This window comes from Narcine bancroftii, chromosome 5, assembly GCF_036971445.1.
Source record: "Narcine bancroftii isolate sNarBan1 chromosome 5, sNarBan1.hap1, whole genome shotgun sequence".
Taxonomy (NCBI): domain Eukaryota; kingdom Metazoa; phylum Chordata; class Chondrichthyes; order Torpediniformes; family Narcinidae; genus Narcine; species Narcine bancroftii.
The window spans coordinates 16,384,483-16,406,908 of NC_091473.1; the positions used below are offsets into that span (position 1 = coordinate 16,384,483).

The 22,426-nt window shown below is 42.8% G+C and overlaps 1 protein-coding gene across 6 annotated transcripts in view; it reads left to right on the plus strand.

Annotated features, from left to right (window-relative positions):
- Positions 1–22,426, plus strand: part of LOC138763163 (voltage-dependent calcium channel subunit alpha-2/delta-2-like) — a 604,584-nt gene that overhangs the window by 567,341 nt on the left and 14,817 nt on the right. For 5 of the 6 annotated variants that reach the window (XM_069936885.1, XM_069936886.1, XM_069936887.1 and 2 more), the window contains 7 exons: positions 462–556; positions 1,403–1,450; positions 7,229–7,300; positions 12,045–12,197; positions 15,516–15,568; positions 20,226–20,281; positions 21,592–21,715. In XM_069936885.1, the coding sequence (XP_069792986.1) occupies positions 462–556; positions 1,403–1,450; positions 7,229–7,300; positions 12,045–12,197; positions 15,516–15,568; positions 20,226–20,281; positions 21,592–21,715 (601 nt within the window). Of the gene's footprint in view, positions 1–461; positions 557–1,402; positions 1,462–7,228; positions 7,301–12,044; positions 12,198–15,515; positions 15,569–20,225; positions 20,282–21,591; positions 21,716–22,426 lie in introns of those variants that run through there. The other variant, XR_011357359.1, reaches the window with a different exon arrangement.

Below are 22,426 nucleotides of genomic sequence, written 5' to 3' on the forward strand. Positions count from 1 at the left end.
CCCTTCTTAAATAAAGGGACAATATTAGCTATAATCCAGTCTTCTGGGACCTCACCTGTTTTACAAGGATCTCTTCCAGGTCCCCAGCAATCCCCTCCCTTGTGTCCCATATCACCTGGCACAGATTTATCCATCTTTATGAGAATCTCCCACACCTCTTCCTTTGTAATGTTGATGTGCTCCAGAACTTGTTTCCTCCCCCTGAACTCACTCGTTTGTCAGAATTAGGACCCCACAGTGTCGAGGGACTGTGGCCAGGGGTGTGTCAGCATTGTCAGGGACAAGATGAGGACTCAGCAGCAAATGGGGTGAGCCTGCAGCAGTCGAAGCCGGAAGTAAGATTTCAACAATGGTGCAAAATGTTTCCAACCACTCACTTCCTCTGGATTTCCCAGTTTTGCAGAATCACGCCCCAAATTCAATATTATCCTCCTCATTCTGCCAATTTTTTTCTTCCACAGTGGTCGGAGTGAAGCTCGACTATGAAGCATGGGTGTCAAAATTTAAAATTCTAGCCAGTAACCAGACAGACCGAGATCAGGCGGAGCCACGAAAGGTAAAACCACGCGTGGGGTTGGCCCTCTATGCCAGAGCTACCCACCACACACAGATCTCTTCGCCCATTAGAGAGCAGCACCAACATCGGTGCTTACACTGACACCCTGCTCAGTTTTTGGATAAGGGGCCTGCATGCATTTGTGTTCATGAGGAACATGTGTCTGTATGTGCATTCATGTGTAAGCACCAGTAGTTATCTTATCCCACACTCATTTAATATACTGAACGTTGTCATTTGGGTAGATTCAAAGAGGAGGCTGATAGGTTCTTGAGCGGTATGGGGAGAAGGCAGGAGAATGGGGTTGAGAGGAAAAGTACACCAGTCATGGTTTGAATGGTGGGGCAGACTCGATTTGGCCAAATAACCTAATTCTGCTCCTGTGCCTGAAGGCCTTATTATGATCTGGATCAATCAATAACAATCCTTATAACCTTGTTGATCACATCTGGGCACCTCCATGCCGATCACATCCTGGCTCCTCCACGATTGCTCATTGGTCATTGGATGTGTGATGTGTGAACAACCCAAGAGGAAAATTATGGACCATGCAATTTGAAATTAGTCCTCTTGCTATTGAAATTGAATTGCATGGTGAGCAAAAACAGAATCTCATTTGTAGGCTTGTGTGAGTCAGCTTCCTCCTGCCTCCCTGTTGTCATACTACATCCCTGTTGCAAGACCTGCATGGCAAAGCTCGAACACAGTTCTTGGTGTGAATATGTTGACATAAAGTGGTGAAGATAACGGGTTACAATTGTCACTGTGACACTCAGCAGTGGGTACGGAGCATGTCAACAGCACCAAAACCATACACTGACATCCTCTTCTTTTTACTTTGCACAGTGTATGCCATCTTCTGACTGTGAGATGGACTGTGATGTGAACAGCGAGGTGCGTATGAGGTAGCTCTGCTTCTACTTTCTTGGTGCAGCAAGTTAGAAAATGAAAAATACAGTGGACTAGGGTACAGGGAGCTGAGTTTGGCTGAGCTCAGTTCTTGTGTGCTTAGCTGACAATTCATGAAAGAATTGAACAGATCGGTTGTCATCATCACCTCCCTGCTCCCAGAGGCCAATGTCAGCCATACAGGCCATGGTTCAAAATGGTCATATGTCCCAAGATTCAGGGAAGGGGAAACATGCTCCTGATTGTGATCCAGTGATTTATAATGGGTGTGTCCTTAGCCAGTCTGTCATTGCTAACATTAACTTCCTCGTCCTCAACCTCCCAGTTATTCAGTTGGTTAGAACTACCTTGCCTGGTTCCATTCTATCTGATCTCTGCTGTTCAGAGAACCTGGTTTCCTGATCCATCATCTTGATCCTTGGTGACATCTGGAAAAAAACATAATTCTGGGTCTCATGGGTAAGTGAATGGTAGGGATCTGGGGAGTGTTGTAGAGCAGAGAGATCTTGAAATACAGGCACAAAGTACCTTGAAAGAGGTACCTCAGGTATATAGGGTGGGCACATTGGACTTCATCAGTCAGAGTAATTAGTACAGAAGTCGGGAGGTCATGTTGCAGTTGTATAAGAAGTTGTTGACGTCCCATTTGGAGAATTGTGTTCAGTTTTGGTCATCTTTCCGTGCCTCAGGAAAGATGTCGTCAAGCTGGAGAAGGAGCAGAGAAGATTGTCGAGGATGTTGCCAGGTCTCGGGGTCCTGAGCTATAGGGAGAGGTTGAGCAGGCTGGGACTTTATTCCTTGGAGCACAGGAGGATGAGGGGGGGTGATCTCACAGAGGGGTACAAGATCATGAGAGAAACCGATTGGATGAACGCACAGAGTCTTTTTGCTCAGAGCAGGGGAATCGGTCAGCGGAGGCGGTTAAGTCAGGCACTATTGCAATGTTTAAGAAAAAATTGGACGGATACACGTGGGACTAATGTGGGTGGGAAATTTTGGTTGCCGTGGGCAAGTTAGGCTGAAGGGCCTGTTTGTGCACTGTGTGACTCCGTGACTCTGTAACACCAAGTTATAGAGTTATAGGCAACCAGACAAAACAGCATTTCTTTGGACCACACTATACACAATAGATAATAATCTCACGTACACATAAAGATAAATTCATACTGTATTTGATGGCATATAAGACCCACTTTTTTCCCAAAATATGGCTCAAAAATATCCCCCGGGTCTTGTATGCGAAGTTGAAATTAGGATGATAACAGTGAGTAGCGCCAACACTGATCATTGTTGCTGTGTGGCTCACTAGCATCATTGCCATCTATCGTTGGGGGCTGGTGGTAGGCAGTGGGGCAGTGGGATCAATATGGGGGCTGGTGGCAGGCTGTCGGTGGAAACTGGGGTGGTGGGATCAGTGTGGGGGCTGGAGGCGGGCTGTCAGGGGAGAGAGGGGTGGTGGGATCAATGTAGGGGCTGGTGGCGGGCTGTCGGGTGGGGAGTGGGGCAGTGGGATCAGTGTGGAGACTGGAGTGGGCTATCAGGAGACTCCCAGCAGCCTACTCTCGGTTCCCATACTGGTCCCACTGCCCTGCTCTCTCCACTCCCTCCCCACAGCCTGCCACCAGTCCTCACACTGATTCCACCATCCTGCTTCCCTCCACCACCTCCCTCCCACCCCGGGAGAGAGTGGGACAGTGGAACAGCGTGGGGACTGACAGTGGGCCGTTGGAAGAGAATGGGACAGCAGGTGGCTAAGAGAGACTGGGGCAGCAGGACCAGCATGGGGACCAACAGCAGCAGTTTGTTTTTGAAAAATGTTTTCAGCTATAGCTAAGCTGCTTTTGTTTTCTCTTGTAAATTACAACAGTATTATTATTAAAAAAGAATTTTCCTGTTGTTCCAGTTTTTTTCTGCCATACTGTAGCTATGTATTCAAAATGACATTAAATGCTTACCTGTAATTGCACTAAAAAAATCAATATTCCCTGCTGAAATGAAGGGGGTAGGGGAAGAGGTGTCATATATGCCTGTGGGTCTTATATGCCATCAAATACGGTATATGTAAATATTTTGGAATCATTTATTTGGTTACAGGATACAGCCTGCGGGAAAATACTAATTCCCAGCGTGGTAGTCCTGATTTTGATGCTCCTGTACCTCCTTCTGGATGGTAGTAGGTCAAAGATCCTGTGTGAATTGCAGCCATAGATTTCAAACCCCAGCTCTACCACATGACCATCTGACTCCTTCACTGTCTGATTTGTCTCACGGCTAACCTAGTAAATTAAATTGAAAGACCCTCTGGTTTAAATAACAGGAAAAAAGGATGCTGTTTTCAATTCCCATAGTCCCTTTTCTCTAACTCAGTGGTTCTCAATCTTTTTCTTTCCACTCACATACCACTTTACATAATCCCTATGCCATCGGTGTTCTGTGATTAGGAAAGAGTTGCTTAAGGTGGTAAGTGGGTGGAAAGAAAAAGTTTGAAAACTACTGTTTTAATCATGCTTAATTGACTCGTTATGTGCACGGTTTCATAAATCCAAAGGAAATGGGCCAATGACAATTTTTTTCAAGCAAAATGTTTTAGTAACAATTGGGTCTAGAGCAGTGATTCTCAACCTTTCCTTCCAACTCACATACCACCTTAACTCCTGCTAATTTTCTCACAATTACCTGAGATTGATATTTATCACACAGATGAATTTTCGACCATAAGTTCACATCACCAAAGAGTCTTCCCTGAAGACGAAAGACTTGCTTTTACATTGCGCCATTGGTAATCAACTATATAACACTTGAAGTGTAGTCATGGTTGGAATGTGGGAATTGAGACAGTCACGTTAATTCCATAAACACACTTTAATCCTGACCAGGAGCCCAATTATTCAGTGATGTTGAGTAGGGAAGAATTAGAACTGAAAATTTGACATGATATATTTTCATGGGATATTTGACATCTCAGCTGAAAGCTGAAACAGAGACTCTGAACCTAAGTAACTGCACGCCAGTGTACAGTCTGCATCTGTGCAGACACAACCTTCTGACTCGGGAAAGAATGCTACCACATGAGTCACATTGAATTATACCCCAACCCATCTTGCCTTATGCATGTCTTTGTTATCTCTAGACTCTAGATTCTCTTCCTGTCTAAAAAGCCCCTCCTGTTCTGCTCGTATTGCATCCTTTATTTTCAATGGGCATGCTTTCGCCAGTCTAGAAATGAAATGCTTGAATCTCTCTGGAACTTTTATCCTCTCCAGGAGATTCCGTAAATTCTACCTCTTGCACTTTATCTCCTCATGTCAGGCAAAGAGTTTCAGAGTACAGACACAGGCTCACTGTCCATAACGACCAACGAGTACCCATCTATACTGATCCAATTTACTGGCACCTGATCTGAGTCGACTGTGATTTGTGTGTTCACATTTTATAGAACATAGAACATGACAGCATACTACAGGCCCTTCAGCCCACAATGTTATGCTGATCTATATAAACTTAATCCACAGCAATCAAACCCTTCCCACCTCTGGCCCATACCCCTCCGTGTTTCTTACCTCCACCACCACCACCAGCCCAGGCAATGCATTCCCACTACTCTGTGTAAAAAAACAAAACTTGCCTCTAGCATCCCCCCTAAACATTCCTCTACCTTAAATTGATGTCATCTGGTATTTGCTACTGTTGGCCTGGGATACAGGTGCTGGTTGCCCATCTTATTTAACCCCCTCACAATTTTATATGCCTTCACTAAGTCACCTCTCATCCTTTATCACTCCAAAGAAAAAAGCCCTATATCTGTCAACCATCCAATTATATTATTAGACAAATGGTAAATTTTATTTTGTTGCACATAATCTTTTTATATTTTGACTGCTATTACTTGCAATTACAAATTGCCCCAAAAATTTGGTGCAGGGAGTAACATTTTTCTGCACTTGATCCTTTGTACATCAGACAAGATGAACACACAGAATGAGTGATTACTTTGTGGATTGTGCCATACCTGCCTCCATCACCCTCTCCTGAGAACAGGTTAGATTCCATCCCTTCAGATTAAAATCAGACTGAAGATTTGGTACTAACTCAGGTTGCTTTTTGCATTTGTTTCATTTAAACCTGAAGTTTTGGTGCCTTGAAAGAAGAGGACAAGGAGAAACAGTACAGGGTCATCCTGAACAGGCTATAAAATATCCACTGCCCCCTCTCACTTCATCAAAGACCACTAATCACTGAGCAAACCTAGCCACGATGACCTGCATGGCTAAAACTAACAAAGACCCAATGCCCTCCTCAAGACCCCATCAATCACAGCTTAAACCAACTCAGGAAAATCCCTCCATCCTCTCCTCTTGCACAAGCTTCATTTCTTCTTTTTTCCCTTCTTGCTCTCCAGACACACTCTGTTCATCTGTGGCAAGAGGGGTTCCAAGTGGAGGGTTTCCTGTGGGGTGGGGTTGGCCATCGCCTGTTCTCTGGTGTCCTGGCTTCAAGAGTATTTTCTGGGCAATCACACAAAACAGCTCTTACAAAAAGGTTCAGACTCTCTGGAAATATCTCCACAGCTCTCCATTTGTTGAAGGGGTTGTTTCTCAGATTGTGGCTATGCTTTATCCCTACTTGCCTTGTCTTTGGACACGTTGGGCAGTGTGAGTTAATTGGGGCAGTGTGAAGTGGCAGCGACATTGACCTGGGGACCTCCTTGTTGAACTGCATCTTTCAGGCAGAGCCATTGAAGAAATTGAGAGACATAGAAATAGAGGTACATAAAATTATAATGGGTATAGATAGAGCCTCTGGGTTTAAACTCCCCTAACTGCCTTTTTTCCTGACTATGTACATGCCCTTAGAGGAGGGAACACATGGTATCTGTTGAGCAACATTTGTCCTCTTTCTCACATGAATAAAAAATTTAAAATAATTAAAAAAAATTTTTAAAAAAAAGTGACTTGAACAACTGAGTGTTCTGCTGATGGTCCTGTGCTCACTGTGTATTTCAAACAATTGGGATCACTGTCTCGCTCAATCTTGCTGGTGCTCCTTTGCCAATACATGGCTGAGAAGAGATAGAATGGCCCACAGCCCTGCCGCATGCTCAGCATATTGGGTCGGAGAAACAGAGCTCTGGAAAACAGGCCACCTTCGTCATCAATTAGGAGGGGTATAGATAGAGTCGATGCAAGTAGGCTTTTTCTATTGATGTTAGTACCCCCTCCATAAATCTTCGTCCGCGAAGCCAAGCCAAAGAAAGAAAAAAAAAAAAGGTGAGATAAGAACTAGAGGTCATGGGGTTACTAAGGGTGAAAAGGAAAATGTTTTGAGGGTAAAGTTCTTCATGCAGAGGGTGCTGAGAGTGTAGAATGAGCTGAGGAGATGACTGCAGGCTTGATTTTTACATTTAAGAAATAGGTGGATAGGAAAGTGGATGGAAGAGGTATGGAGGGCTATGATCTGGGTGCAGGTTAATGGGACCAGGCAGAATAATAGTTTGGCACAGACTAGATGGTCCAAAAGGCCTGTTTCTGTACTGTATTGTTCCATGGTAATACAGCAAACTGGGTGTACAAGGCAAAGCTCAGATGTCAAGAACTCAGATGGAGGTTGCTTTGGCCATTAATAACTATGCGGATAATTGCATCGAGGTGGCTTTCTGCCAACTCCTTGAGCAGCAGTTTGGGCAAAAGTCAACCTAGACCAATTGTTAGCCATATGGCGAACTGCCTGACAGCTCATTTAACACCTTCAATGATTGGTTTTCAGGATCTATTGTGCGTGCTGATTGATGACGGAGGTTTCCTGATCATGTCCAACCAGCCAGAACACTGGAGCCAGGTAATGAAACACTGCACCCTGATTAGATGAGCAACACTGCAAACTGCTGATTGTCCAGTCTGCAGCCAGTTATCTTCTGAAAGTAGGTCCATTGCTGAAATGCAGCCTCTTCAATTGCTGGTGATGTCTAGGAGGAGTCTATTCAAGCACAGTCAACAATGAAATGCTGCAAACTGCTGCATAAGCCACAATATTTCTGTCATGCTTAATATAGTGAAGATCATACCTCTTGTCTGACACCAATTTTTTTCCCTCAAAGTTCACAGATTTATTATTATCGCATTCATTTGACAAACGTTTCGAATACCATAAAGCCAATACTGTAATCAATGTATTGAGAGCAGGGGTTGCGATGTGATGAAGTTGTATAAGACATTGGTGAGGCCAGATAGCAAGTATTGTGTGTAATTTAGGTCAACAAACTACAGGAAAGATATCGATGAGACTGAAAGAGTGCAAAGGAGGTTTACAGGTATGTTGCTAGGACTTGAAGAACTGAGTTACATGGAAAAATAGCATAGAAGAATGAGGGGATTTGATCGAGGTACATAAAACTATAATGGGTATAGATAGAGTAATGCAAGCAGACTTTTTCCACTGAGGTTAGGTGAGATAATAACTGGAGGACATAGATTAAGGGTGAAAAGGGAAAATTTGGGGAACTTCTGCAAGAAGAGAGTAGTAGGGGTGTGGAATGAGCTGCCAGCTGAATTTTGACTGAAGAAAAATTTCAATAGGTACATGGATCGGAGGGCCAAGGTCCAGATCTAGATCAACAAGACAAGGCAGAACAATAGTTTGGCACAGACTAGATGGGCCAAAGGGCCTGTTTCTGTGCTATAGTGTTCTGTAGTTCTAAGCTCCGGTGTCACCCAACATTTAATTATTGGTACTAGGTTTTTTTTAGTTTGCAAAGGGATGCACTTGAACTTCATAACCCATTAACCCAGTATGGTATGAACAAATCAGGGTCATTACTCGGTAAACATAGGAAGTATGTGGTGTGGTTTGGAACATGTGTGCATCTTGTTCCTGTTTCTGTATCAAAGTTCCAGTAAATCCCTGAAATAATCTGATATGATCAGCATATTATAAGTATTTGTTCTCCAGCAATGTTATTGGAGTTAAAGCATTACTGGATTCTTGTAGAAAAGGCCTCAAGAATCTAGTGGGAATTCTTTACTGACCTCTTGTCATGATGCCGAATGCAAAACCAAGAAATCTGTCAGGGAGTCAGAGAGTCCACGGAACACACCCTTTGGCCCAACTCGTTCATACTGGCCAAAATGGCATTCTAGGCTAGTCCCATTTGCCTGCATTTGGTTCTTGTCCTTGAGAGCCCTTCCTCTCCATATGTCAAATGTGCATTACATTCCTATGGATACTCAGTTTCCCCACCACTTTTGTACTGCATTAGACCCTAGCATCCGCAGATTTTCTTATTTAACTATTTTTAATGAAGGAAAAATGGAGCTAAGCGTGTATTATGTTTCCCTGCTCTACATAAAATAATTTGATGAAAAGCTTGATTTCCAAATGTACTATTGCACATATTGCATAGGTCACAAAGGTCATAACATTTGTGATACGTTCTCTATGTATAGTGCACTCAAACATGGATGGACATGAACAATGGTGTTAAACAATGTGTAAGGCATCGTGTTGATGGATGGCTATTCAGCCACTGGTGTAACAGAGACATGCTTCTACCAAAACTAAAGGGTTCATGCCTAACCAGCTCCATGGCAATGAACCCTGGTGCATAGATCTGCTTGCAGGTGGGTCCCATTACGACCTGTGCTCTCTTGCTCTCTATCAGCCCACCCTTAGGCTCTTCCGATCAGCTCTGATTGCATCCCTGAACATCCCTCGGCCAAATACCTCCCCTGGTCCCTGACGCTATCCCCAAAGCAAAGACCCTCCCAAGCGCATGACCCCATAAACTGAAAACCAGCTCCCTACCCCACTGACTGAATGGACTTACGGTTTCTGGAGACTCATGGCCCTCTGCCATATACATCAATGCCTTCTTTGAAGTGCAACCAGAACCTACACCTCCTCCAGCTGGAACACTGGCCCCTTTGTTGGACAGAGAAATAGCAAACGAAATACCATGTCAGAAAATGTTCGGTCATGAACTTTGGTAGAAAAAATAAACAAGTGTACTATTTTTTAAAGGAGGAGAAAATTAAAAATACTCAAATGCAGAGAGACCTGGGAGTTCTTGTACAGCAGAGCCTGAAGGTAAACGTGCAGGTTGAGTCTGGTGAAAAAGGCAAATGCAATGCTGGCATTCATTTCAGGAGGAATAGAGTATAAGAAAAGGGTTGTGATGTTGAAGCTTTATAAAGCACTGGTAAGATCTCACTCGGAGTACTGTGAGCAGTTTTAGGCTTCTCATTTAAGAAAAATTGTACTGACATTAGAGAGGGTTCAAAGGATGATTCCAGGAATAAAAGGGTTATCATATGAAAATCATTGGAATTTAGGAGAATGAGGGAAGATCCCATTGAAACAGTTCAAATGTTGAAAAGCATGGACAGAGTAGATGTAGAAAGGTTTCCCTTTCATCAGTATCATCAGTAATCTCCCAGCCAGGTTGATGACCATGCCTCGGACCACCACCAGTACATTGTTTCCTATGAGGATAGCCAATCCCCTGGCCATGGAATTAAAGGTGGATGTCACCACTTTGGCCCACCCACCCCCTTTTTAATTTAATATGTTCTTAATTTGTTAGATAGATCTTCAGTAGAAATACTATATCTGCTTGCATTTTCTTTAAGTGTACCAAAACTTTTTCCCTTTATCGATCCATTCAGCCCATTTACGTTAATACTCATGAATTCAATTGACATCCATTACCCCAGAGAAGTTCCATTACTTTTCTCCCCTTCATTCTTTTTCCATAATACTTGTCATCTGTCCAGCTTATCTTCCACGGATTTGCCTACACATACTTCTGTCAGCTGACCTGCCTGGTTCCCTAAAAGGTAGTCAAGTATGACATCCTTTCTCATTGGTACCTCTATATATTGATTTAGAAAACTTTCCTGAAACATTTGACAAACTCCAATCCATCCAGCCCTTTTACGGTGTGGGAGTCCCAGTCAATATGTGGAAAGTTAAAATCTCCCACTATCACAACTTTCTGTTTCTTACATCGGTCTGCACCTCTCCGCAGGGTAACTTCTCCAATTATCTCTGACTATTGGGCGGTTTATAATAACAACCCTATCAGTGTGGTCACACCTTTCCTTTTCCTCAGCTCCACCCATATGGCTTCTATAATCAAGCCTTCCAGGCTGTCCTGTCTACGCATTGCTGTGATGTTTTCTCTGACTAGCATGCTACTCCTCCCCCTTTCATCCTTCCCCTTTATCATGTCTAAAACAATAGAACCTCACAACTTGACCCTCCTGCAACTAAATCTCACTAAAAGTAATAATGTTATAATCCCATGTGCAAATCCACTCCCTAAGCTCATCTGCCTTACTGACAATACTCCTTGCATTGAAATAGATGCACCTGAGAACATTCTATCACATACAAATATAGGAACATAGGAAGTAGGAACAGGAGTAGGCCAAAAATGGCCCATCAAGCCTGCTCCGTCATTCAATACGATCATGGCTGATCTAATTTATGACCTAACTCCACTACCTGCCTTCTCCCCATATCCTCTAATTCCTCTATCATGTAAAAATTTATCTAACCGAATTTTAAATATGTTTAATGAAGCAGCCTCAACCACTTCCCTGGTTAGAGAATTCCAAACATTCACCACTCTCTGGGAAAAACTATTTTTCCTCATTTCTGTCCTAAATCTACTCCCCCGAATCTTGAGACTGTGTCCTCTCATTTTAGTTTCCCCGGCAAGCTCAAAAAACCTTCCTACATCTATCCTATCCATACCCTTCATAATCCCTTATGTTTCTACAAGATCTCCTCTCATTCTTCTGAACTCAAGCGAATACAATCCTAGACGATTTAATCTTTCGTCATAAGTCAACCCCTTCATCCCAGGGATCAACCTAGTAAACCTCCTCTGGACCGTCTCCAAAGCCAGTATATCCTTCCTCAAATATGGAGACCAGAACTGGACACAGTACTCCAGGTGTGGTCTCACCAGTATCTTATACAGTTGCAACATTACCTCCCTACTCCTGAATTAAATTCCTATTATTTCTGTCTATACATGTAGTCCTTGCATGCCTCTTATCCTCCTTCACCTCACCAACTGTTCTAATGCTCTGGTTCTCCTCCCCCTGTAAATCTAGTTAAACGGAGCAGCACTAGAAAAATGACCCACAAGATGTTAGTCCCCCTCTAGTTCAGGTCCAACTGTCAGAACAGGTCCCACCTTCCCTAGAACAGACCCCAATTGGCCAAAAACATGAAGGCCTCCCTCCTATACCTTCTCCTTAGCTATGTATTTAGCTGCATTATCATCCTATTGCTAGCCTCACTAGCACATGGCACGGGTAGCAATCCTGAGATCACAACTCTGGAGGTCCTGTCCTTTAACTTTGCACCTAAGTCCCTAAATTCTCCTTGCAAGACCTCATTGCCACTTCTGTGGTGGGGGCAACATTCTGGACAACAGAAGTAGACTTGTTGAAGGATGGGATGTAGATTGGAAGCTAAGCTGGAGGAGAGATCACCCACAACCTGTTTGGGCATAGTGGCATATGTCCTATAGAAAAGGCTTAAAAGTGCACTTTATGTTTGGTTATTTCTCCAGATTGGCATGTTCTTCAGTGAAGTGGACCCCAGTTTGATGAATGCCCTCTACAATGCTTCGTTCTATATGAGGAAGGAATCCTATGACTATCAGTCAATGTGCAGTCCCTCTCATAACACTGACACGGGAGCTGCCACCAGATCCATCTTCATTGTAAGTTTATATTTGCTGATAGAAACCAGGAGATAATCTAGAGTGAGATGATGTTCCTTTCTCGTTTTCTTTTGCAAATACATGAAATGTAATGATCAGGGGTGGAAGAAGGCCCATATAAAGAGCAAGATCAACCACTATGGCCATTAGAATGGGGAATTTCTCTGTATTTCATCATCCTTGCAATACGCTGCACATTGATCAGCCAGGACTCATCACATTCATTCTCTGGATAACGTAGACTCTGTTTTACATATCTCTGAAGGAACAAGAAATTTCATGGGGAAAAGTGACAAAGGTCATTGAACACTGAGGACATAACAAGAAAGACCAGGCAGGACTGTTGAGAATTTTTTTTTGATAAATAGTGAAAAGTTGGGATATTGGAGGCAGCCGGGAAAATTAAGGAAATAGGTGTCGAGGGAAAATGGAAAATTGGTCAGATTGTAATTGCAGTTACACTGTACGTGCTGTGGTACAAAACAATTAGAATCAAAATTTATTGTCACGAACAAGTCACAAAATTTATTGTTTTGTGGCAGCATCACAGTGTAAACATTCATATAAACCACCTTACAAATATAAATGAAAATAGTGCACGGAAAGTGTCTTTGGTTCATTGATTATTCCGGAATCTGATGGCAGCAGGGAAGAAGCTGTCCTTGTACCACTGAGTGCTCATCTTTAGCCTCCTGTACCTTTTTCCTGATGTTAGCAGTAAGAAGAGGGTATGGCCTGGGTGGTGGGGGTCCTTGAGGATAGAGGCTACTTTCTTAAGATACCACTTCTTACAGGTGTCCTCGATGGAGTGATATTGCAGGCTGAGTGAACAACCCTCTGGAGTTTTTTCTTGTGCTGAGCATTTGCACCTCCGTACCAGGCAGTGATACAACCAGCCAGAACGCTCTCCATGGTACACCTGTTGAAGATTTTGAGAGTCTTCGATGACATATCGAATCTCCCCAAACACCTTATGAAAGGCCCTTTTAGGTGGCCTGAACACCCCCTTGTAAACTGCAAGCTGCTGCCTGGAGACAGGCTGATGACTCCATCAGCCAGCGACCCAACTCCCCGCTGCCTGACAGCCCCCCAACCCTGCTGCCTGACAGCCCCCACCCCATTGCCTGACAGCACCCCAGCCCCGCCGCCTGACAGTGCCCTCGCCTCACTGCCTGACAGCCCCTGCACCACTGGGGAGGGGACAACAGCGGGGGATGGCCATCATGACAGTGGCGGCCGTCGGGGTAGGGGCGGCCAGCGGGGGACATCAGGCAGGGGTGGCTGGCAGGGGACATCGTGGGTTAGCCAGTACCACAATCTGACTGGGCACTCCACTCAAAACACGGCAGAGCAATGGCTTTCTTCCCTACCCATAATCCCCTACACAGCTGAAACTGTTGTGGGAAACACAGAGCAGTTCCAACTACGTGGGGGATTATGGGTAGGGAAGACGGCCATAGCTATGCCACATATTTATGACAAGTAGCGCTGCGGGACCAGTCACCCCACCTCCATCAGATCCAGAGGTGCTACGAGACGCCTCTGGTTATGAATAGGCCCTTTCAAGTGGACCAGGCAACGCTGCAAGCAGCCTTTTAGGACTGCCACCTGAAAGTTGAGTCCGTAAGTTAAGATTTGCTCCTGCTGCCGCCCTCAAGGGGGAGGGTGAAGTGCCAGTTGATGAAGCAGACAAAGACCATGTAGTCAGACAATATTCATGGCTTTTATTAGCAGAAACCTATGGTACAATAATGAAAGACAATGGGTGCATACACAGTTATACCCAAGGGAAGTGTCCTTAAAAGTAGAGATAATGCATAAACAATGTTAGTACAGCAAGGCTCGCCAAAGGGGAGACAGGTAGATTAGCAGAGATTCACCACAGAGGATCCGCCTGAAAGTATAGCCACTGGTGAGCCTTCTTCGTGATTGCATCAACATGGAGATTCCAGGACAGATCCTCGGAGGTATTGACACCCAGGAATTTGAAGTTCTTGACCTTCTCCACAAAAGGTAGAGGCAAGCAATTCAGTCAGAAATCATATGATGGTAAAGTAAGAATGGAGATAACCAACAAATAAATAAGAAATGCCTGTAAATTGAGTTGAAATGTGTGGGGAAATCATCACTTTGTTAGGGGTAAATTGCCTGTAGTGGAAAAGGTGGAGATACACGGCAAAGTACCTGAAAGGATTAAAGGAGAGTACCAATTAAAAAGAATGTTGAGCCAACTTCATCCCTTACTTAGAAATTTGGCAAGGAGAAGGAGTGAAGGGGAGAACTGAAGGGGAGAAGGATGAAGAGGGAAAAGAGTGAAGGGGAGACAGAAGGAAGGAGAAGGAGGGAAGAGGAGAAGGTGAAGAGGAAAGAGTGAAGGTTTGTGGACACTACATCCCTTTCTGCTTCAATATGCAGGTATCTATGGAGTATCACTTCCTTATCATTTAGTTGCTTCCTTTTTATTCCTTCTTCAAATCACTCCTCCGCCTTCTCCTTTTCTTCCCTTTCAATCCTTCTCGCTTTTCTTTCCTCTGCTCCTCTTCCTTCATTCCTTTATCCCTTCACTCCTTCCCCTTCACTTTTTCTTCAGTCCTCCCCTGCACTCCTCCCCTTCATTCCTTCTCCCCTTCATTTCTTCTCTCCACTCCTTCTCCTCTTCATGCCTTCACCTTTTTCTCTCCTCCATCTTCATTCCTTTTCCCCTTTACTCTGTCTCCCCTGCACTCTTCCCTCTTGTCTCCTGAAAATTAATTACTTCTCTCCACTCTTGGCCTTCACTCCTTCTTGCCATTCTCTCCTTCTCTTCCATCAGTCCCTCTTCACTCTTTCTCTCCCTTCTCTCCACACCTCTCCAATTCTTTTTCCCTTTTACTTTTCCCCTTTTCTCTTCCCATTTGATTCTTCCCTTTCACTCTTTCCTTCCTTCAGTCCTTCTCACTTTCATTCCTTCCTTTCCCCCTTTTCCCCTTCACTACATCCTTTCACTCCTTCTCCCCTTCCCTCCCTTCCCTCCTTCCACTTTCATTCCCTCTCCTTGTAATAAGATTCATACATTGGGAGAACATCCAAGGTGTTGTCACACGTACAAGGACAAGTACTCGAATGCAAACCACAGGAATGCAGATGGAGATAAGGAAGGTATCTGGGGGGGACGGGGGGGGGGGGGGGGGAAAGGGAAATAACAATTTCAACAAGAGATGAACAGAGTTCTGGAAGAATGTTCACTGTTAATCCTGACATCTAAGGCTGGCAGGGAGGGTGAAGCTCTCCCTCCCTTTTGGTGAAAACCACTGATCGATGCTTTATGTTTTCCTCAAGCCAACTGTTTCTGATTTGCTGAACATCGCCTGGTGGACTTCTGCAGCCGCCTGGTAAGATAATTCCCTTATTTTTAATGCTGACTGCGACAGGAGTACTCGTCACTGCTTTCTGAGAAAGTTGGGCATGGATGGTCTGGATCTGTCTGTATTTAGTGCCTGTGTGTAATCCTCACCGTGAGGAGAATGCAGTCTCGGCTGGTTCTATTTTGAAAGGGGGCTCCTATTTACCTTTCAAGATGTATGAGTGAAAAATTCTCCCTCTTTCACCGAGTTGCTTACTTCTGACAAGAATCAGAGGACATGGGTGAAGGATGATATGTTTAAATGGAAGATTAGGGGGACCTTCTTCGTACAGAGAGTGGGGAGTGTGTGGAACAAGCTACAGGAGAAAGTGGATTTGGGCTCAATTTTAACAATTAAGAAAAATTTGGAACGTACCTGGATGAAAGGGGAATGGAGAGCTATGGTCCAGATGCCAGTCAATTGGGATTGGACAGAATAATAGTTTGCCATGACTAGATGGCCCAAATGGTCTGTTTTTATGCTGTAGTGTTAGATGATTCATCAAAGTGAGATCCTGTTCACCAATTTTGACAGTAGATCTCTAAGAACAGAAGCATGATCTCCACCATTGGATTTAATCTGTAATCAGTGAAGAAACTGGCATTTAAATCTGCAAAATCACTGCCTACGTACTTTACACACAGCTGTTGAAAAGAGTTTCCTTATTCAAAATATTTGGTGCGTAAAATAAAAACAGGAAAGTCTACAACACTCAACAAGATGAGCAGAAATGGTTTCAGTTTACCTTCATTTAGTAACAACTCCTTTGTGAGTTTTGTATCGTGATGTCAGTGGAGATAGATTTCATAGAACATGGAATATTACAGCCTTCAGCACTCGATGTTGTGCCAATATATGTGAACCTACTCAAGAATTTAATCCTTTCCTCTCTCTCATGCCCATAAGCCCTTATTTTTCTTATATCCATGTGCCTATCAAAGAGTCTTTTGAATGTCCCTATTGTACCAGCCTCCACCACCAACCCCGGCAATGCATTTGAGACACCCACCCATCTCAGTGTAAAAAAGCGCACCTCTGATATCTTCCCTAAACCTTCCTCCACTCACCTTAAACTGATATCCTCTGGTATTGGCTATTATTGCCCCAGGAAAAAAAGGTGTTGGCTGTCTACCCTATCTCCATCCCTCATATTCCACAGTCAGAGTACTCCAGTGTCAGGAAATAATCCCTTTATTATGTATCCAATCTCTATTATGCATGGAAATATTCATGTAATTTGGATTGTGGAATAAATGGCTTAGTGGCTGAGTTTACAGATGATACAAATATAGATGGAGGGGCAGGTAGTGAGATAGATTAGGAGAATGGGAAAAGTAGCAGCAAATGAAATACAATATTGGAAAGTGTTCATACACTTTGGTAGAAGGAAATAAAAGCTAAACTATTATTTGGATGGAGAGATAAAATTCAGAGGTGCAAAGGGATTTCGGATTCTTCGTACCATTGTGTTGGTGGTGAAGGTGAATGCAATGTTGATATTCATTTCTAGAGGAATAGGATACAAGAGGAGAGATGTAATGTTGAGGCTTTATAAGGGACTGGTGAGGCCTCACTTGGAGAACAGGGTACAGTTTTGGGCTCCTTATTTATGAAAGGAAGTGCTGGGATTGGAGAGTCTTCAGATAAGATTTACAAGAATGATTCTCAAAATTAATCAATTAGCTCATGAGGAAGGTTTGCCGGCACTTGGACTGTATTCATTGGAGTTTAGAAGAATGATGGTGGAACCTCAGAAGCATTTTGAATGTTGAAAGGCCTGGACAGAGTAGATGTAGCAAAGTTGTTTCCCATGATAGAGGTGTCAAGGACAAGATGGTACAACTTCAGGATTGAAGGGTGCCCATTTAAAACAGTGACGCAGAGAAATGTAGCCAGAGTGTGATGAACCACTGGAATTTGCTTCCAAAACCAGCTGTGCAGGCCAGGTCGTTAGATGTATTTAAGACTGAGATTGATAGGTATCTGAATAGTCAGGATATCAAAGGTTAAGGGGAGAAGATGTGGGGAGTGGGGCTGAGAATTGATCAGCTCATGATGGAATTGCAGAGCAGACTCAATGGAACAAATGGCCTACTTCTGCCCTTATATCTTATGGGTTCCTTCAAACATAGTCCAGGAACAGCAAGTATTAGAGATTGAATTTGTTTGTTAGTAGTACCAGTCCTCAGATCCCAGTAATTTCTTCATCTTTGGTCATCCCTTTGGATATTCGGATCAAGAATAAATTGCTTCGACTTCAGTTTGATGAGGTGGCTGATATGATGGCTGGAAACTCTTCCATAGATATGTCAATCAAAGAATTGTACTACTCTGCTATCAATGCCTTCAGCCACTGGAGGTGGCTGCTACAATAATTGGCTGGGGAGGAGGGTGTTAGTGGAGAAAACAGATATAAGAATATGCAGACTTCTGAAGAAGAGTGCCCACACAGGATACCCTCCTTGTGGAGAAAGTACTTAAAGGAAAAGGCTGCGCCCTTACAGACAAATGTCTGATGAATGTCCTCTATTAATACCACTGATTTGAAACCTCAATACTGCAACCAAAGGTTCTTCATATCTAAAATTCACAAAAAGGAAGGTTCCCCAGTTTGCCAATAGAATTTTTTTGTCCATTGCAATGCAGCAAAAAGCAGCAGAGTATCTTCAAGAATTTGAAATGATCCTGAGACAACAATTCTAAGACCGAGGATGATCCTGATTTTGACTTTGAATTCAATGCAGACAAAAGTGTTTGTTAAACAAATCTTTGAGCAGAAATGGCAAAAGTCCTTACTTTAATCATTGCTATTAACTTATTCCAAAACAGGTCCAAAATTAACAAGATTTTCATTTGCACAGTGAGCAGATGAATTTCCAACACTTTATATGGAATTCTCTACTTGTGTTTGAAACATTTGGTAGCTTTTGGATTGTACTCGTTGGAGTATAGGAGAATGAGGGAGGATTTCATAGAAACATTTCAAATATTGAAAGGTTTTGACAGAGTGAATGTGGATAGGATGTTTCCCTTGATGGGTGAATCGAGGACAATGGGCCATAGTCTAAAAATTAGAAATTATCCAATTAACACAGAGAGGTGGAAAAAACTTCTTTAGTCAAAGGGTTGTGTATCTGTGGAACTCACTGTCGCACAAAGCAGTGAAGGCCACTGGGAGTATTTAAACAGGAGATCATCACTAATGATTGTCCTTTACCTTATTTCCTCAGGACTTAATTGCAACAGTTGTTGTACATGTTCACTTTCCTTTCAATATTTTTTTAGTTTCATTATATAAATGTTACATAGGTACATTAGAATAAAATAGAATATTAACATACCTTATAGAATAATACAGATGATATTGAAACCTAAGTTACATTAAAAAGAAGTGGGGGGGGGGGAAATTAAACTACTGACCTACTTATCTAACCGTACCCTACAGAAGCTATTGGCCTAACACGGACAGACCGCTATTGATAATTTCTTAAAAAATAAGGTAACCAATGGGGTCATAAACCAGAAAATGGTTAATCTTACAAATTTTAAAAACAATGGAGAAAGGAACCCCCATGAAAAAACAAAGTTAAGATTCATTTCAGTAGTGGAACATATAATTTTTTCCAGTCAGACATGCCATCATATCAGACAACCATCGAGTATGAGTGGGAGGGACAGCACCTTTCCCTCTCATTAATATGGCCCTTCTAGCAATAGGAGATTGTGAAGCAGTCACAATTAAACCAGATGGCCCTTATTCCAAAGAGAGCAAGAAAAGGATTTGGAATCAAATTAATATTAAGAACTAAAGACAAGATATGAAATACACCTTCCTGAAAATTGGAAAGAGAAGGACATAACCAGAACATATGATACAGTGTGCCTTCTTCCATTATACATTTATTACATTTAGAAGATAGATTAGAATAAAGTTTTGCCAATTGAACTTTGGAATAGTGGGCCCGGTGTACTACCTTCAATTGTAATAATGAATGTCTAGCACAAAGAGAGGATGAATGCACTCACTTCAGAATAGAATTTCATGTAATTTCAGAAAATGGCTTTTGAAATTCTTATTCCCATAGTTTTTTTTAAAATTCCGACCAGGGAACTATCCCTAGAATTTTAAAGTAATTCATAAAGGCCAGATATCATCCCTTTATAATTAGGTTGAAAATTATAAATCATCCCAATCATATTAGGTTCAAAATCAAGAATATAAAAAGCTCCTAACCTGTAAATAGCAAAAAAAATGATGTCTAGGTATTGTAAATTTGGTGGATAATTGTTCAAAAGAAGCAAGATCTTAATCAGTTAAAAAAATCTGAAAAAGATAAGATACCTAAATATAACCAAAATGATAACCACTATCTTGAACTGAAGGTTTTAAAAAAAAAAGGAATTACCTAAAATAATACTAATTAATAATAATCTATGGTACTCAAAATGTTTCCTGAATTGAAACTAGATTCTCAGCGTATGTCTAGCAACAAGATTATCAGTTAATTTGGATGCCAAAAAAGGTAAGTACTCCAGTGTCAGGAAATAATGCCTTCACGCTATTATGTTTCCAATCTTTATTATGCATGGAATTATTCATGTAATAGACCATCGCTAATTACTGCCCTTCACCTTATTTCCCCAGGACTTTATTGCAGCAGTTGTTGTATACGCTTACCTTCCAACTCAGCTTCCAAGCAGGTACGAATCCAACGTGCTTTTCTTTAAGACAGGTGGCAGGGGAAGAAATAAATAAATAAATGTGTCGATTAGACTTTGGGTTGTTTCTCTGTAGTTTAAATAATTTCCACAAAGCTGGGAACTAGGCACCTGTTCAAACTAGCATTTACTGGATGGCTTCTGTAGAGCTCGTCGAAAGAATCAAAGACTTGTTGATCCAAACCAAGGCTTTTATTAGCAAAAGACAGGAGCTCTTCACACATGGCCGACCAATCCAGAATGATCCGACCTGGCTAGGGACACAACCCTTTAAGGCCCAGGCAGTAGGCGTGGCTAAGCTCTCAGCCAATCGCTGTAAGCACAGTCTAGATACTGTAACTATATACACTATATCCATTGGTGATAGATCTGTACTATCACAGCTTCCAAGGGCCCCATGGGACAGAATCAGAGGAACTTGGCCCCATTTTGTCAAGGGAGTTTCAACCTCCTGCTACACATTGAACAGAGTGGATGTTGGGCACATGCCTGCAACATCTTGTCTCCACTGTGCATCAGCTATACCATGTATTGTCACATTTTACTTTTATCTGCAGTTAACTATGACACAAAATCCTCTAGGGGTCTCGCACTGAGGGCCTGTATTCACAGGATTTATAGTCAGAGACAGCTTAATTGCAAAGGGTACATTTTCTGTGTTTCCATTGCTACTTGAGGATGACAAGAGGAGTGTGAGACAGAATATGTGGGGCTTCTGCACAGATGAGATAGGAGGGGGGGGTTTCCCATCTGTCTTTAGCAGAGCACCATGAGGAAGTCATGAATCCATCTCTTTCTCCACTGGAAGAGGTGAAGAGCAACAAAAGTTACCGAGGTTCCAAGGAACATTGGTTGAGGGATGAGTAGGGGTTGCCTGAACTGTGTCCATTTCTTTGTAGGCAGCAGACATGAATAGCCACAACCATGATTGCATTGCCCCTGCTGCCTTTCAACCAACTGTTGTGCCCGATCAGAGCCAATGAAATGCCCAGATAAACTATAATTTCAAACAAGGCTGTGAATCCCAGAATCTCAGCAAAATATTAATTCTGTGAAACACAAAAGTCTGTAGTAAAAATGCTGGAGGAAATGCTCACATCTTTAAGAAGGGCTCAGACCCAAAACATCACTAAAATATCTTTACTTCCTATGGACGCTAAGGGGCCTGCTGAGTTCCTCTAGCATTTCTGTGTGTCCTTCGTTATTGGGTGCAATTTCTTGCTGTTGATGCGTCCAACCAAGTTACCTGAACTGGCTGCATTCGTGATTAATTCTTGTTCCTTTCTCACCAGATGACACATTAGCGAATGGTGCTGAACTGAGGGAGACAAGCTGTGTCACCAAGCAAACACAGTATTACTTTGGAAACAACAGTCGATCCTACAGCAACTTAATTGATTGCAACAACTGTTCCAGGTTTGCAAATAGGCTCAGTAGTTAATTAGCAGCTAGATTTCAATCCAGAGAAATGTGAAGTGATGCACCATGGAAGGTTGAACTTAAAGCCAGAGTACGTGGTTAGTGGCAAGATTCTTCACATTGTGGAGGAACAGAGAGATCTTGGGGCCCAGGACCATAGAACCTGGAAGGTTCCTGCAAAAGTTGATAGGGTAGTTAAGGTGGCTTATGGTGTGCTGGCCTTCATTTGTCAGGGGGTTGAATTCAAGGGGTATAAGGTAATGCTGTAGCTGTGTAAAACTCTGCTTGGACCACACTAGGAGTATTGTGTTCAGTTCTGGTCACCCCATTACAGGAAGGATGCAGATGCTTTGGAGGGGGTGCGGAGGAGATTTACTAGGATGTTGCCTGAAGTGGAGAACATGACACATGAAGCAAGACTGACAGAGCTAGGGCTTTTCTCTTTGGAGTGACGAAGGATGAGAGGTGACTTATTAGAGGTAACTAAGATTGTAAGGGGCTTAGATAGGATGGTCAGCCAGCACCTTCTTCCTGGGGCAGCAAGAGCAAATACTCAGAGGACGTATGTTTAAGTTGAGTAGGAGAAAGTTTAGGGGAGATGTAAGAAGTACCTTTTATTACACAGGAAGTAGTGGATGCCTGGAATGCATTGCCAGGGGATGGTGGTGGAGGGTGGTACAATCGGGACATTCAAAAGACTCTTAGACA